Below are 17,699 nucleotides of genomic sequence, written 5' to 3'. Positions count from 1 at the left end.
CACTCCAGACCCTGTTTGGCTGGGTGTCAGCAGCGGTGGCTGCAGAACAGCGGATTTTCGTGAGACCACAAATTCAGCTGTCTGATAGTTCCTCTGAAAGTTTTGTCTCAGAGGAGTACGTGGTTGAATGAGGTGTCAGTCTGTCCCTACTGGGGGGGTGCCTCCCAGTTAGGCTGCTCAGGGGTGAGGGACCCACTTTAGGAGGCAGTCTGTCCGTTCTCAGATCTCCAGCTGTGTGCTGGGAGAACCACTACTCTCTTCAAAGCTGTCAGTCAGACAGGGACCTTTAAGTCTGTGGAGGTTCTTGCTGAGTTTTTGTTTGTCTGTGCCCTGCCCCCAGAGGTGGAGCCTACAGAGGCAGGCAGGCCTCCTTGAGCTGTGGTGGGCTCCACCCAGTTCGAGCTTCCTGGCTGCTTTGTTTACCTAAGCAAGCCTGGGCAATGGCGGGCGCCCCTCCCCCAGCCTCGCTGCCGCCTTGCAGTTTGATCTCAGACTGCTGTGCTAGCAATCAGAGAGACTCCGTGGGCATAGGACCCTCCAAGCCAGGTGAGGGACACAATCTCCTAGTGTGCCGTTTTCCAGGCCCGTTGGAAAAGCGCAGTATTAGGATGGGGCTGACCCGATATTCCAGGTGCCGTCTGTTTCCCCTTTCTTTGACTAGGAAAGGGAACTCCCTGACCCCTTGTGCTTCCCGAGTGAGGCAATGCCTCGCCCTGCTTCGGCTCGCGCACAGTGCGCTTCACCGACTGTCCTGCACCCACTGTTAGGCACTCCCTAGTGAGATGAAACCGGTACCTCAAACAGAAATGCAGAAATCACCCGTCTTCTGTGTCGCTGGGGCTGGGAGCTGGAGACCGGAGCTGTTCCTATTCGGCCATCTTAGCTCCACACCGAATGTATTTTTCAAACATTTTATTATGTGTAATTAGAGATTTGTGAATTGTCCACATAGAGATGGGTTCTGAATTTGTAGACTCTTGGTTACTAACCCGTGTTAAACAGACAGTGTTTCTTGAAATTCTGATCACTTTAGACTTTTCATTTGGGTTTATTTAACTTTCTTCAGGTCCTGCCTCTGATAAACCACCAAGTTTCTGCAGAATAGGAAACAATTCAGAAGAGTTCCGTAATCTCCCTGAAGTTTGCAACCTATTACTACAGAACAAAGATCTATCTTTCTTTCTTTCTCTTTTCTTTCTTTCTTTCTTTCTTTCTTTCTTTCTTTCTTTCTTTCTTTCTTTCTGTCTGTCTTTTTCCTTCCTTCCTTCCTTCCTTCCTCCCTTCTTTTTTAGACAGGGTCTCTCTCTGTCACCAAGGCTGGAGTGCAGTGGTGTGATCTCAGCTCATAAGATCTGGGCTCAAACAATCCTCTCACCTTGGCCTTTCAAGTACCTGGAACTACAGGCATGCACCACCATACCTAGCTAATTTTTTTTCTTTTCTTTTTTTTTTTTTTTTTTGTAGAGACAGGGTTTCACCATGTTTGCCAAGTTGGTCTTGAACTCTTGGACTCCAGCACTCTGCCCACCTTGGCCTCCCAAAGTGCTGGGCTTACAGGCAGGAGCCAGCATGCCCGGCCTATGATTATGCTCTTTCTTGAAGTCATCATCTTCTGTATTAGTTTCTTATTACTACTGTCACAAATCATCACAAACTTGATAGCTTAAAACAACACAAATTTATTATCTTATAGTTCTGGAGGTGAGAAATCCAAAATCACAACCACTGGGCTGAAATCAGGGTGTCAACAGGGTTATGCTCCTTCTGGAGGCTACAGGACAGAATCAGTTTCATTGCATTTTCTAGATTCTAGAGGCTGCCTACATTCCTCAGCTCATGGCTCCACCCTTCGTTTTCAAAGCCAGAAGCATAGCATCTTCCAATCTCTTTCTCTGACTCTCACCCTTCTCCCTTCTGCTTAGAAGAACTCTTGTGATTTTACCAGATCCACCCATATAATCTAGGATAGCCACTCCCTCTCAATTCCCTTTTGCCTTATAAGGTAACTGAGTTGAAAGAACATACTCAATTTCTCTTGCTATATAGTACTTTCACAACACAGGTCACTTCTGTAACCTCTGATTACCAACACGTGTATGGGGATTTCTCCCCCTCAGCAACAAATTCTCTGGCAGATTCTTTGAGGGACACCAGCTGTGTGTCCTCTAAGTCAATTCACTCTGGCACTATCTGCCTAGACAGTGTCATATACTACAACTCCCACCTCAGATGCCAGTCTCAAGTAATAGGTGGTTACCTATGCTTCCATCTGACTGGCTATAAATTAGAGTTTGTTTCCATGATCTTTTCTTCAGATTTGATCAATTTGCTAGGATACTCCACAGAACTTGGGAAAACACTTATGATTACTGGTTTATGATAAACAGCATTACAAAGGATACAGCCGAACAGCCAGATGGAAGAGATGCAGTGGGCAAGGCATGTGGGGAGGGGCATGGAGCTTCCATAAGCTTTCCAGGTGCGTCACCTGCCAGGAACCCCCATGTGTTCAGCTATCCTGAAGCTCCTAGAACTTAGGCCTTTGGGGTTTTTTGGAGGCTTCATTATGTAAGCATGATTGATTAAACCATTGGCCATTGGTGATCAACTTAATCTTCAGCCCCTCTCCCCTCTTGGAGGTTGGGGATGGGTTGAAAAATCCCAACCTTCTAATCGTGCCTTGATCTTTCCTCTGAACAGCCCCCATCCTGAAACTACTTAGGGGCAGCCAGCCGCTAGTCAACTTATTAGCATACAAAATGACCGTTACCACTTTGGACATTCTAAGGATTTTAGGACTTGTATGCCAGAAAACCAGGATGAAGATAAAATATGTACTTCATAATATTATAGTAACCTATTCACGGATTCCAGAGATTAGGACATGGACATCTTTATGACGCCATTATTTGTCCTACTACATCTCCCTACCTCCCCAACCACTACCACCAATTGCAGTTGTTACTAGTCAGGATTATTAGGTGTAAGCAAAATAAATCAAGCCTGGTTATCTTAAGCAGAAGGAGAATTATTAGAAAGGGAGCTGAAAATCAGCAGAAAGCCTGGCAAAATGGGCACGAACAGGATCCAAGTGAGAGCAGAAGACAGAACCACAGCCAAAATCACAGCCTAGGAAAAGTCTGGTGAGGACTCTGCAGCTGACACTGATCACTGCCACTGCCTGCCCTGGTGCCACTGTCACTGTACCCTGGATACAGCTATGGTGCCCACACTGGATTCTAAGTGGTTTCTGGAAGCCCTGTGTCACCTCGTCCACATTCACAGCCTGGGTGTTAGGGGAGGGGGCATCTGGTTGGCGAGGTTTAGGCCATTTGCTTGTAGCCCTACTGCCTCTCACCTTTTTTAGGATGCCCACAAAGAAGTATATCCCAGTGCTGGGCAAATAAAACATGGCAAATGTCCACTAGACTGTTCAGATTGGAAGATTTTGTGCCTGGAGAGCAACGGTGTTCTTCTGAGGAATCTGTTGACCACTGTGTAGACTTGGAAGCTGTCCATTCTTTCATATAGAGTTTCGCTACACTTTGACATCAGGCCTTCTCTGTATGGTCCTTGTCATTTAGGAACATTTCCTGGGCGGCTACTGCTTTTTGCCTTTTCCTCCTCTTATTCTTTCTTTTTAACAATGTAACTGCCATATGGAGATTTCTTACCTTCTCCCTACATACCAAGTACCTAAAGCCTAGGAATATAAGAAGGAAGATAAACCCTTGAATACGTCTGTGTGTACCCTGCTACCCTTATATACACTGCTGACACTATAATCCACTAAATGGTTCATTGCTTGACTTGTTTTTCAAGGTGTGGTGATGAGTTTGTTCTGACACATCATTTTCCCTGCCCTGGGCTTCTGGTGCCTATTTGATATGTTGGCATTAGTTTTGCCTTGCTAATTGACATACTCAACTCTTTACCCTTGGCCCGATAATGTTGAATTCTGACCACAGAGCTAAACTGGCCTGGCTTGGAGAAATGGCACTTAAATGCTGTGAAACAGCTGAATTATTAAAAGGAGATTAAAAAGAGAGAAACCCAAAGGAGGTATTTGTGTTTTGAGAAAAATAGGAGGGAGGGTGGGGGCGAATCTCCAATGATTTAAAAAAACACATCCTTTGTCTCCTTTAATATGACTACTCTTTCCTGAATATGTAGAACCCCTTAAAGGTCCAGAAAAGTCCATGTGTCTGCTCTAATCAAAGCCTTTATGATGCAGGCCTTGGTTAGTGTGGCTTCGACATCAATATTGGCAAGCGCAAAAGTAAATAAAGAAACCTTAGAGATGTCTATACCCTTTGGCTCAGTAATTCCTCTTGTAGAGATCTGGCCTTAAGAAATAGTCAGTGGAAGGAAATTTATGTACAATGATATACATCCAAAACCTAATTATAATAGTAAGAATTTGGAACCAGTCTAAAAGTTCAACAGTAGCAATAATTAATGCTTATTAAGGTTTTATTTGTGTAAAACATGGTACTAAGTGCTTAATATGAACTGTCTCATGAAACTTCATGAACTCACTACTTTTATCTAATGTTACAAATGAAGAAACTGAGTCACTGAGAGGTTAAGCAATTTGCCCAGGGCCATGGAACTCCATCTAATAGAGCCAGGACTTGGACTGAGTTTTGTTTGAGTCTGCAGTTGGTGTTTGAAACCACCGAGCTATACAGTTTCTTAATAGGGGTAAGATTGAATAAATGCAGTAAAACATGATGAAATATTAACTAGCCATAGCATGATGTTTTGAACAATTTTTAATAAAATGAGGAAATTTTTATTAAGTAATATTGAATAAGGCTGGGTGTGGTGGCTCACGCCTGTAATTCTAGCACTTTGGGAGGCCGAGGCAGGCACATCACCTGAGGTCAGGAGTTTCAGACCAGCCTAGCCAACATGGCAAGACCTCATCTCTACTAAAAGTACAAAAATTAGCTGGGCGTGGTACTGTGCGCCTGTAATTCCAGCTACTCAGGAGGCTGAGGCTGGAGGATAGCTTGAGCCCAGCGGGTAGAGGTTACAGTGAGCCAAGATCACACCACTGCACTCTAGCCTGGGTGATGGTGTGAGACTCTGTCTCAAAAAAAAAAATTGAATAAAAAAGGCAAGACAAAACATTTACAGAGTATGATCTCCACTAGGCTACCGACATACGCAAAAGACTGTTAACATATTTTTTTTAAATAATAGTTTCTAGTTTGCAAACAAATATAAAATTGTATTATCTTCTCCATACCCTTCTATACTTTTCAAGCATCTTGTAATTAGCATGTATTACTTGTGTAATAAAGGGAAGTGTCGGTTTTAAGAAGAAAATAACTGCACTAGAAGATTTACAGCATCAGTGCTAAATGGGTTAGCACAGTAGGGCTTGTGGGGTCCAGAGCCCCACAAGGCTAGGCAGCCCCAACACACCATGGCCAGCCCTCAGTGGAGCAGTGCTAAGTCTCATCCTGGGAGACGCTGTTTGCAGGGCTGACTCTGCTGCCCACCCTGCGCCATCCTGCTGTGGAAGTGAGGTTATTAATTTAATGAGATCAGTGACCAGCACAAACTACATGTCAGAACTGGATGGGAATTTCCACTCTTCACCCTCTACCTAGGTGACTTTGAGCAAGTTATTTATCCTTTCTACTCTTTTGTTTCCTTATCCATATGATGAGGATAACAATATTGTCTATGTGACTGGGTTGTTGTGAGGATTAAGAGAAAACGTAAAGTTTAGCGTGTTACCTACAACATAATTAATACTCATTAAATGGTCACTTTAAAAGGATGACAAAGCACACTTTGCCCCATGGTTGATGATATGGTTTGGCTGTGTCTCCACCCAGATCTCATCTTGAGTTGTAGTTGCCATAATCCCCATGAGTCGTGGGAGGTAATTGAATGGTGGGGGCAGTTACACTCATGCTGTTCTTGTGATAGTGAGTTCTCACGAGATATGATGGTTTTATAAGGGGCTTTTCCCCCTTTGCTCGGCACTTCTCTGGCCTGTCGTCATGCCTGTTTCCCCGATCGCCATGATTATAAGTTTCCTGAGGCCTCCCCAGACATGTGGAACTGTGAGTCAATTAAAAATCTTTTCTTTATAAATTTCCCAGTTTTGTCCAGGTGTGGTGCCTCACACCTGTAATCCCAGCATTCTGGGAGGCTGAAGCAGGTGGATCACCTGAGGTCAGGAGTTCGAGACCAGCCTGACCAATATGGTGAAATCCTGTCTCTACTAAAAATACCAAAAAAAAAAAAAAAAAGCCAGGCGTGGTGGCACGCTCCTGCAATCCCAGCTACTTGGGAGGTTGAGATGGGAGAATTGCTAGAACCCAGGAGGCAGAAGTTGCAGTGAGCCAAGATCATGCCACTGCACTCCAGCCTGGGCAACAGAGGGAGATTCTGTCTTAAAAAAAAAATTCAGTTTTGATTATGTCTTCATAGCAGTGTGAAAACAGACTAGTACGGTTGGTGTAGAAAAAAGAGCTGAGGTGATGATTTGGCATCATCCTTAAGATACAGATGGAATACATTATTGCTAAAACCAGGTCCTTTTGAGCGGATTTGATTAAATTAGCCTGGTGTTTTGGTAGGCCAAAAAATATAGTTGTTATGCTTTAAGTTTTGTCCAATAATAAGAAACTGTATCTCTTGTTCGAAATCACTCTAAATTCCCACAGGCATGTTGTCTTCTTGTAAGACTAAAGTTTGATGCCAGTGTGTACAAGTTATATAAAAATTCTTCCCAAATTAAAGATAATTTGGTTTTTTTAGTATATTCAAGTATGTCCTGTGAGATTAATAGGCACAAGTTAATATTCTGTTGCAAGGATGGAACTGTCTCATGGACGTAACACCACAAACACCAAATACAGTAAGATATCATGAGGTTTGTTTTTTTTTTTTTTTAGCAAATTAGGCAATGCACTGATGACAGAACTGATATAAACAACAGTTTCCAGTCATAAAGGCTGTGTGTCTGTGTGTGTGTGTGTGTGCACGCACACGTGTGTGTGTGAGATTCTGTGTTTGTGAATGCTTTTGTATGTTAAAATACTTGCAAATACCATAAAGCACTAATAGCAGGTGGATTAAAAGGATGGGATTAGGGATGGTTCTTTTTTTCTCCTTTTAATTTCTCCTGTTGAAAATTTTTCTGTACTTTATCGCTTTTACAGTCAAAGATGTTAAGTGTAATTTAAAAAGAAATGACATAGCCACGTGGTGGCAGTATTCCATGAAGAATATAATCTACATAGCTTTGTTTCAGTCCTATGCCTAACATTGGCTTGATTTCTTCTCTGACAATTTTGTTTAAATTGTCCTATTTTAGATAACTGATTCCTTGTGAAATTTCCCTCTGAGAATTAAGCACCTCTTATAAGTGACTTTAATTTAATGCACCTGTTTGATTTGGAACTATGATAACAAATAGACTCTAAAGGAAGATTGTATTTATTCCCTGTTAGGGCTAATAAAACCCTAGTCAGATATGAAAATTGTTTTTATATGATGCAAATTAATAACTGAATGAAATTTCATTGCCAAATAACCACCTGTAGTTTATACAACAGAATTACATTAACCTGTATTAAAAGCCAACACCACCATATATTACTTTTAAATTAAAAATGCTAATTTTAAAATAATAAAAGTGAAAACAAAAATACTAGAGCAGCATATTCTATAAGCCCATGATTTTGCTAAATTGAAAATTGTGTTACCTTTTAATGTCGTGTTTTTACTCTTTTTTTTTTTTTTTTTTTTTTTGAGATGGAGTCTTGTTCTGTCGCCCAGGCTGGAGTGCAGTGGCGTGATCTCTGCTCACTGCAACCTTCGCCTCCTGGGTTCAAGTGATTCTCCTGCCTCAGCCTCCCGAGTAGCTGGGACTATAGGCACCTGCCACCATGCCCGGCTAATTTTTGTATTTTTAGTAGAGATGGGGTTTCACCATATTGGCCAGGCTGGTCTTGAACTCCTGACATCCCCTTCGGCATCCCAAAATGCTGGGATTACAGGCATGAGCCACTGCAACTGGCCAGTATTTTTATTCTTAAAATTTCAAAATAACGGAGATTCAGACTCCTGCCTGAGCTCCCTGAGAATGTAAAGATACCACTTCAGATGAATAAACCTGACTTTGGCCATCAGGGCACAACCTTGTTCCCTCAGAGTTTGGTGGAACCATATACCCACAGAGGAAAAGAGACTTGGCGAGGCATTGAGAAGCCAAAAAAAATTTCTGGTTTGTCACAATTCCCGGTGAAACATTTTCCTCTTGCTGTAGAGAAGCCAGGACAAAAAACACAGGAAATAACTTTTGGCTTTTCTGATGTTTTCGTCTTCTAAAATCCCTCACCCATTGTTCTCAGAAAACTAACCTCCTCACACCTATGCCTGCACCCAGAGCAGCCTTTTTTCTTTTCTTTTCTTTTTTTTTGTGAAATGGAGACTCCCTCTGTCGTCCAGGCTGGAGTGCTATGGCACGATCTAGACTCACTGCAGCCTCCACCTCCCAGGTTCAAGTGATTCTCCTGTCTCAGCCTCCCAAGTAGCTGGTATTACAGGCACGCACCACCACACCTGGCTAATTTTTGTATTTTTAGTAGAAACAGAGTTTCACCATGTTGCCCAGGCTGGTCTCAACTCCTGGCCTCAAGTGATCCACCTGCCTCGGCCTCTCAAAGTGCTGCGATTACAGGCATGAGCCACTGTGTCTGGCCAGACCAGCCTTTTTCAAAAATTTCTGAAGCCCCATAGGAACCTTTTCATTGGAAATGTAGGATCCTTTTCTCAAAGACAGTCACATGGGTCACATTGCTCCTTATGCCAGCCTGTGATATCTCAGCCTCAAGTTGTGATTTCTCCCTGCCCCCAAAAGTAATTTTTTTTAAAAGAAAGATTTGAGCACTGAAATCAGAATGACGGAGTACACAGAGCTTGAAGCAGTCTCAGGGATCCAAGGCTTAGAGCCATCTTCAGAAATGTCTTCCGCCAGTTGGGAGAATTGTGTCCTTGAAGTCGCTTCTGTCAGCTTTTAATTATCAGGAAGGAGGAGACCGGCAAGGTTGCACCAGGATCCCTTTGAGTTCAGACTGAAAGTTAAGTACCAGGGTTGCTCACCCCAGAAGCAGTCATTAGCAGTGTCCTGACAGCCTTTATAAGTAGACCAGGCTGCCAGGATCTTTGCCAGTGGGAAAAGAGCAGAGGGAAGTCATTGGTGACATCCCACCCCAGTATTACAACACCAAAGTGCCTGCTAACCAAAATTAGGTTTCTTATGAGGAGCCAGGAGAAGGTGAACAGCATCCCAAAGATTGTGCAAAGGCAAAAGTGACACATCTTGGAGACCCTCAAGGAAATCGGAACCTTATTGCACCATCAATTGCAAGGAATCAAATAGAGATTAGTTATCGTGCATTTTTTCTGGCTCAGTAAAATAAAGCTCCTTGGTATTTGCTGCCTAGAAGCCTCATGAAATTAGTGGACACACCTTGAAGTTTTACAACCTAGGTAGATTATAATTGCCCTTGCAGTGTTTCCTCCTTTGAGATTTACCCAATTAAATAAAAACAAGAAGAAAAGACACACACTCGAAGGCCATTGCTTTTATTCCACCCTTCAAGCCAGTTAAAGTTATTGGTTTACTTCAGTCATCTCTAAACAAGGGAAGAAACTCTTGGGAAATTTGGCAAGCGGAGTGCAAAATGTAAGACACTGACGCTCTTTCCTTTTGGTTTAAGTTCCCCAGGTCACATCAAAATCATCCCAACATGACACATGGAATTCTGGGCTAACAGTTGCTTCCATCTCTACAGGACACCTTACTTCTGGTAAGAAAATACCACTTAGGCTTTTTGAGTAGTCTTTTAGTAATTGCCATTTTAACCCATCATACTGAAAAAATCACATCAGGTGTTAAGTTTCTGTACAATAAGATATGCCTTATGCCTTCCATAGGAAAATAATAGACAAAGTAAAAGATCTGCTTAAAACAACGTAAGAAGTGGCTTAGGTGGATTTTGCCAGCTTTTGCAATAGATTGTATGCATTTTTTAAGATTTTTATTGATTTTATTTTATTTTTTGAGATGAAGCCTTGCTCTGTCACCCAGGCTGGAGTGCAATGGTACGATCTCGGCTCACTGCAACCTCCGCCTCCCAGGTTCAAGCGATTCTGCTGCCTCCGCCTTCTGAGTAGCTGGGATTATAGGCATTTGCCATCACGCCCAGCTAATTTTTGCATTTTCGTAGAGATGGGGTTTCACCATGTTAGCCAGGCTGGTCTTGAACTCCTGACCTCAGGTGATCCACCCGCCTCAGCCTCCCAAAGTGCTGGGATTACGGGTGTGAGCCACTGCACCCGGCCACATTTTTATTTTAATAGCTACTAGGGCTCAAGACCCAAAAACTTCTTTCAAAACAAATTACTTACCTATCTTGTGCTAGGAGTTGTCTAGACATCTTCTTCCATCTTCAAAACAACCCATGAGATCAGTGTCATGCATCTATTTTATAATGAGGAGACTGAAACTTAGAGTGGTTGAGGAAGCTTGTCAAGGTCATAGAGCTGCTAAGTGACAGACTAAAATTCAAATCCTTTTCTTTCAATATCCTGGAGTCTGCTCTTTCTTTTATACAAACCAGCTCCCATTTTAGTTGTTAGCATGACTGCTATTGTATTGATGAGCTTGCCTAAATGCTTTAGGTATAAAAAATTGAGATCTGGTTGTACAATGGATGAACATAACTCTAAATATAAATTTTGAGTTGAAAACTCTTAGGCATGAGTATTTCACCATTGACCACTGACAGACCATTCATCTCGTGTAGAAATCAGGCAGGAATAGTATAAGAACTTGCGCAGTTTGTATTGATATTCTTTGCACCTTCATTTATTTAATATTCATTAAGCAACTCCTGTGTGTGAGGCACTGTTCTGGGTACTGGGGAATCAGCAGTGAAAACAATGAGCAAAACCCCTGTCTTCATGAAGCTTCTATTCTAGCCAGACAGGGCATAAAAACAGCAAACAAAACAACAAGAAAAGTCCGGTGGTGGTGAAGTGTCATAAAGAAACATGAAGTGGGTAGGCACAGTGGCTCACACCTTGTAATCCCAGCACTTTGGGAGGCCAAGGCAGGCAGATTGCTTGAGTCCAGGAGTTTGAGACCAGCCTGCACAACATGGCAAAACCCCGTTTTTACCAAAAATACAAAAATTAGATGGGTGTGGTGGCGTGCACCTGTAGTCCCAGCTACTTGGGAGGCTGAGGCGGGAGGATCAATTGAGCACTGGAGATAGAGGCTGCAGTGAGCTCCATTGCACTCCTGCCTGGGCAGCAGAGCAAAACCCTGTCTCAGAAAAAAAAAAAAAAAAAAAGAGGAAGAAGAAAAAGAAAAAGAAACATGAAGCAAGGTAAGGGCACTCTGAATTATCAAGCAATTATGAGCCAAGTGCTTAGGTTCAGTCCAGTTCCCTAATTATAGATGCCTACACAGACCTACCTACCCCTTGATATTTCTGTGGGAACAGTGGAAGTTAGGAACTCATGGCAGCTCTGTTAGATAAGTATTATTATCTCTATTTTCCAAAAGAGAAAACCTGAGACTCAGCAAGTTCATAATTATGCCCCGAGGTCACAGAGCTGATAAGAGGCAGAGTTTAATTCAAACCCAGGTATATCAGGCCATGCTCTTGATCATTCTGCTCTACTGCTTAGACCCCTTCGCCAAGCACTGTGTTAACCTGAGGGCTGTCTATCCTCTTCCAGGCACCAATTAATGCCCAAGGGTGTGTGGCAGCCAGTACCCCCCATTAGTTGCTTGAAATAGTCAGAAATAGCTCTTTAGCCCCGGGAAAACATTAATTTCATATCCCATCAAGATTTTGCAGTGATCTAGAGTTACTCAGACCCCTGTCTGCTGATTGGCCTTAGAAGAGGGCCGGGCAGCCTGGAGACCCCCGTATGTGAAATAACTAGGGTAGGGCAAACACAGTGTCTGCCACGTGGTAAGTACCCAATAAACATTTGCTGAAGGAAGGGAGGGAGTGAGGAAGGAGGATGGAAGGGAAGCCAATACCCAACATGGCTCTAGAACAAATTCCAATGTGATAAGTAATGTCTCAACTATCTTCTATATTTGAAAATAGGGCTTTTTCATGTACCAGGGAGAAAGCATGATAAGCCTGGTGGGTAATATATGTTGAATAAATTATATTAATTATTTAAATATTTTAGGAGATTAACTCAACTTCAACATGCAAGAAAAGCATTGGTTTTGTTTGTTTGTTTGTTTGTTTTTGAGACAGATCTGGCTCTGTCGCCCAGGCTGGAGTGCAGCAGCACAATCTCAGCTCACTGCAACCTCCACCTCCCAGGCTCAAGCCATCTTCTTACCTCGGTCTCCCAAGTAGTGGGGACTACAGGCACATGCCACCACACCCGGCTAATTTTTGTAATTTTTGTAGAGATGGGGTTCTGACTTCATTGCCCAGCTTGGTCTCAAACTTCTGAGCTCAAGTGATCCTCCCACCTAGGCCTCTCAAAGTGCTGGGATTACAGGCATGAGTCACTGTGCCCAGTCAGCATTGTTTTTTAACTAAGTGCGAGTGCAAGATAAAGGCAATTTTGATTTCTTTCTTTTTTAATTTTTTATTTTTATCTTAACTTGCCAGTGTATGATTTCTTTCTTATCACGTATATTGTTCTAAGTAAAGTGGATGTCCTTTCTCAGCAGGAAAAATTTCATGAGCAATAGATTTTGAAGAATGATGACAAATTGCACACATTCTATCTCACACAAAAAGTTAAAAAAAAATCAGTATGATTGTGACCAGCTTTAGACATTGTTACAGCAATTGGGAATTCTCACCTGTGTCAGACAAGCCAAATGAAGTTCACCACTAAGAATTTATGTGAAATTTGCATGCACAAGCTGACCACATTTGCCAGAGATGCACTTCTAAAAACCCACTGACATCAGATGCATGTAGCCCAACTTTCTCAAACGAAAAGTTGTTTCCTGGGGGTAGTTGTGCACTCTGGAAAAACAGTCACTTTGTGGCCCAAGGTAAAGGTTAATTTTGCTTCCTCCTGCCCTTTCTCCTTTGAGATCTTTCCTTTGAGTAAAGAGAACAGTAATTATGGTATCACATGAAGAATAATGCTTGATTAAAATTATTTTTCTTTCCTTTCATTAGACAACAGAGAAGACATTGGACTTTTACTGGGAATGATTGTCTTTGCTGTTATGTTGTCAATTCTTTCTTTGATTGGGATATTTAACAGATCACTCCGAACTGGGTAGGTTTTTGCAGAATTTCTGTTTTCTGATTTAGACTACATGTATAGGTATCACCAAAATTTAGTCATTTCAGTTGTTTACTAGAAAAATCTGTTAACATTTTTATTCAGATAAAGGAAAATAAAAGGAACAATGTTTAATAAGTACTTACCCATGCCAAACTCTCTACAAATGTCTTTCCTTTAATCCTCAAAATGAGCCTGATGGAAAAGCTGCCTGGCCTGCTTTACAGGTGACTTAAATGAGGCTTAAAGAGGCTTAGTCCTCAGCCCAGAATCACTGAACACTAAGCCCTGAGTCCAAACACAGCTGATATCAAAGCCCATTTCTGTCCTTTACTACACGGCCTTTTCCATTGTGCCTCAAATTAACCTACAGTGCCTAGATTCTTGAGAGTGATGAAGTCACAAATTGCCTTGTGTTAAAAGAAAAACTTCAGCCAAATTAAATTTAAAGGAGTTTAATTGAGCAATGAATGTGCGAATTAGGCAGCCCCCAGAATTACAGCAGATTCAGAAAGACTCCAGGGATGCCTTGTGGTCAGAGCGAATGTATAGACAAAAAAAGAGAGAAGTGACACATAGAAATCGGCAGTGAGGTACAGAAACAGCTGGATAGGTTATGGGTTGGCGTTTGCCTTATTTGAACACAGTTTGAACACTTAGCAGTCTATGAGTGGTTGAAGTACGGCTGCTGGGATTGGCCAAGACTCAGCTATTGTTATAGGCACATACTACTAAGTTAGGTTTTCAATTGTGTCTGCCTATTAGGCTAGGTTACAGTTCATCCACAAGGACTTGAATATAGAAGTATGGAGTCCTTCTCAGATCATATTTAGTTTGCTTTAATAACTCCCCCCTTTTGGTGATTTTCTCAATTTTGCGAGATTAACCAAAACTTTAGTCATTGATGTCACTGTCACCATTGTAAATGTACGTATATGGTCTTGAAACCCACTGGAAACAGTAGAACAGTGGGTTCTGTAAGGTGGGAACAAGGACTGAGTAGAAGGTACCTGCTTATGCTGGAACATCCTGTTTATAGGAGAAAAACAAAACCTTGTCTGTTCTAGGATCTATGTGTTTCCTTAAAGTCTTAGTTTGACTATGTCACATTTAGCATGAACAACTCCATTTTTGTTTGATTTTGTCTGTTGGAGTTTAGTGCATGAGCTCAGTCCAAAATAATGGCCTCCCATAGTTTTGTTTAAAAAAAAACTCCCCCTTTTTGGTCAGGTTCTCACTTAGGTGAGAGTGTGACCAAAACTTAGGGCCTCAGTGCCACTCTCAGTTAACATCATTTTGGGTTTCCGTTCTCGGCATGTCACTCATAGGTTATGGTGTCCCGATGGCCACACCTTCCTTTTAGCTCTTGTTATTCCAGTTGAAGAGAGACCATTTGACATTCTGGAGATGGCTGCTTGTAAACATTTAAAACCTTTGAGAGAATACAGCATACCAGGGAGATTACTATTAGGACTATTGGGAGAATAATACTAAGAGTTTGGGTTATGTTCTTTACCCAGGGTCCTCATAAGCCAAACCAAACCGTCTAAAATCAAATAGATCAAAGAATGAGCTAGATGAAGAGTCTACTCACTTAAGTGATTTTTTTCATTAATCCCCTACAACTGGTTCACTATAATACCCGATGTTTTCTCCATATGTCATAAGTGCCAGCAGCTGTTTAGCCAATACTTTTCTGTTTGGCCAATTCTATTTTTTTGCGTAACTTTCACAAGAGAATTTAAAGTTTTTTGTGTAACCATAGGCTTTACAGTAGAATCTGCTATAGAACCCATCTTGAGGGATACATTTCTAATCAGTGCCTCTTTTACTTCAAACTATGGAAAAAAGACCTAACAAGTGATGCCCTTATAGAAGAGTGAAGGCCTCCTGGCAATCTCCTGGCAATGTTCTCTTTAGCCCGTGATGTGGCTTAAGAGGAATAAATCAATGTTCTGTTTCTGACTGACTATGAGGCAATATATGAACCCTTAAAATTTGTCACCTGCATTGGGCCTTCATCTTTTATCCATCAAAGTATAACATTATCCATGTATAAGGCTGGCTGCAAAATCCTTCACAAATAAACATATACCCCATAATATACACATAACAGACCCCCTTTTCACTTCTATTGTTCATAGAGGCATAAGCAAGAAAAAAATATTCAAAGATAAAGGTCTCATGATAGTAGAGAAGTCTTAATCCATGATTTTAGGATAAGCTGTTCACATTAAGGATGCTGTCTTCTGGGAAGAACCCGTCCTGGTTAGCTTTACCTTAAGGGTTCCAATGGGTGTGGAGGGACCCTCCTCAGCTGTGAGATTATGAAAGTTGTGGGACCTCTGAAACTGAAAGTTCAAGGTCCCAAAATTTTGCCGTAGTGTGGATGGCAAGGACAGTCTTTCTCTAATGTTCTCAGAAGATTCATTCTTTGGGTTCTAGATTGTGAAGGGATTGATTATCCTCAGTGAACCATAAACAGCTTTTTTTAACCATGTAAAAATATACTGTAGCATAATAATCTACTATTATAACATCAGTCTTCTTGCATGGGAAAGCTTTCATACAACCAGAAAACATGCATTGAAAGTGACAATTGAATGAAATCCCTTATAAATATTTAAATGTCCAATCAGGTAGCCAAATGTACCTGAAGCTTTGATTGTTTTCCCAGGAATATCGGTTTGACAAACCAAATATTGTTTTTTTAGTAGTTTATAAGTCACCACACAAACATATTTAATCTGGATCATTTTATCTTTTCCATTACAAGTCATGGAATGCAGAACTTTTAATAATAAAAGCCTTAAGGACTCTGGAAGGACAACGTGGCTGTCTTGGTTCTCCATGAGTCCATGCTTAAAAATGGATTATGTCCTCTTGAGTACCAGTTGTTTCTCCAATTTAGGTGCATAGCACTGATAACTGATGGGTTATCTTAGGTAATTTATCTTAGGTAATTTGACTTAGATCATGGAGTTTATTCAAATTGTATATCTAAACAACTTTAGTATTGGCTGATTTAGCGTGCTGATTTCTCTTTTTTTTGTTCTTATACTTTAAGTTCTGGGGTACATGTGCAGAATATGCAGGTTCGTTACATAGGTATACATGTGCCATGGTGGTTTGCTGCACCCATCACCCATCATCTACATTAGGAATTTCTCCTAATGCTATCCCTCCCCCAGCCTCCTACCCCCTGACAGGCCCCAGCATGTGATGTTCCCCTCCTTGTGTCCATGTGTTCTCGTTGTTCAGCTCCCACTTATGAGTGAGAACATGTGGTGTTTGGTTTTCTGTTCTTGTGTTAGTTTGCTGAGAATGATGGTTTCCAGATTCATCCATGTCCCTGCAAAGGACATAAATTCATCCTTTTTTATGGCTGCATAGTATTCCATAGTGTATATGTGCCACATTTTCTTAATCCAATCTATCATTGATGTGCATTTGTGTTGGTTCCAAGTCTTTGCTATTGTGAACAGTGCTGCAATAAACATACATGTGCATGTGTCTTTATAGTAGAATGATTTATAATCCTTTGGGTATATACCCAGTAATGGGATTGCTGGGTCAAATGGTATTTCTGGTTCTAGATCCTTGAGGAATTGCCACACTGTCTTCCACAATGGTTGAACTCATTTACACTTCCACCAACAGTGTAAAATCATTCCTATTTCTCCACAGCGTTGCCAGCATCTCTGTTTCCTGACTTTTTAATGATCGCCATTTTAACTGGCATGAGATGGTATCTCATTGTGGTTTTGATTTGCATTTCTCTAATGACCAGTGATGACGAGCTTTTTTTCATATGTTTGTTGGCTGCATAAATGTCTTCTTTTGAGAAGTGTCTGTTCATATCCTTCACCCACTTTTTGATGGGTTGGTTTGTTTGTTTTCTTGTAAATTTGTTTAAGTTCCTTGTAGATTCTGGATATTAGCCCTTTGTCAGATGGGTAGATTGCAAAAATTTTCTCCCGTACTCTAGGTTGCCTATTCACTTTGATGACAGTTTCTTTTGCTGTGCAGAAGTTCTTTCGTTTAATTAGATCCCATTTGTCAATTTTGGCTTTTGTTGCCATTGTTTTTAGTGTTTTCATCATGAAGTCTTTGCCCATGCCTACGTCCTAAATGGTATTATCTAGGTATTCTTCTAGGGTTTTTATGGTTTTAGGTCTTATGTTTAAGTATTTAATCCATCTTGAGTTAATTTTTGTATAAGGTGCAAGGAAGGGATCCAGTTTCAGCCTTATGCATATGGCTAACCAGTTTCCCAACACCATTTATTAAATAGGGAATCCTTTCCCTATTGCTTGTTTTTGTCAGGTTTGTCAAAGATCAGATGTTTGTAGATGTGTGGTGTTATTTCTGAGGTCTCT

General features: G+C 41.4%; 1 protein-coding gene across 1 annotated transcript in view; it reads left to right on the top strand.

The window, feature by feature from the left end:
* Nucleotides 1–17,699, top strand: part of IL23R (interleukin 23 receptor) — a 97,507-nt gene that overhangs the window by 65,663 nt on the left and 14,145 nt on the right. The window contains exons 8-9 of the mRNA XM_032151992.2: nt 9,753–9,842; nt 13,212–13,314. Of these exons, the coding sequence (XP_032007883.1) occupies nt 9,753–9,842; nt 13,212–13,314 (193 nt within the window). The remainder of the gene's footprint in view (nt 1–9,752; nt 9,843–13,211; nt 13,315–17,699) is intronic.

Source organism: Hylobates moloch, unplaced genomic scaffold (assembly GCF_009828535.3).
Source record: "Hylobates moloch isolate HMO894 unplaced genomic scaffold, HMol_V3 SCAFFOLD_5, whole genome shotgun sequence".
Taxonomy (NCBI): Eukaryota; Metazoa; Chordata; class Mammalia; order Primates; family Hylobatidae; genus Hylobates; species Hylobates moloch.
This window is presented reverse-complemented; position numbering and strand designations above follow the sequence as displayed.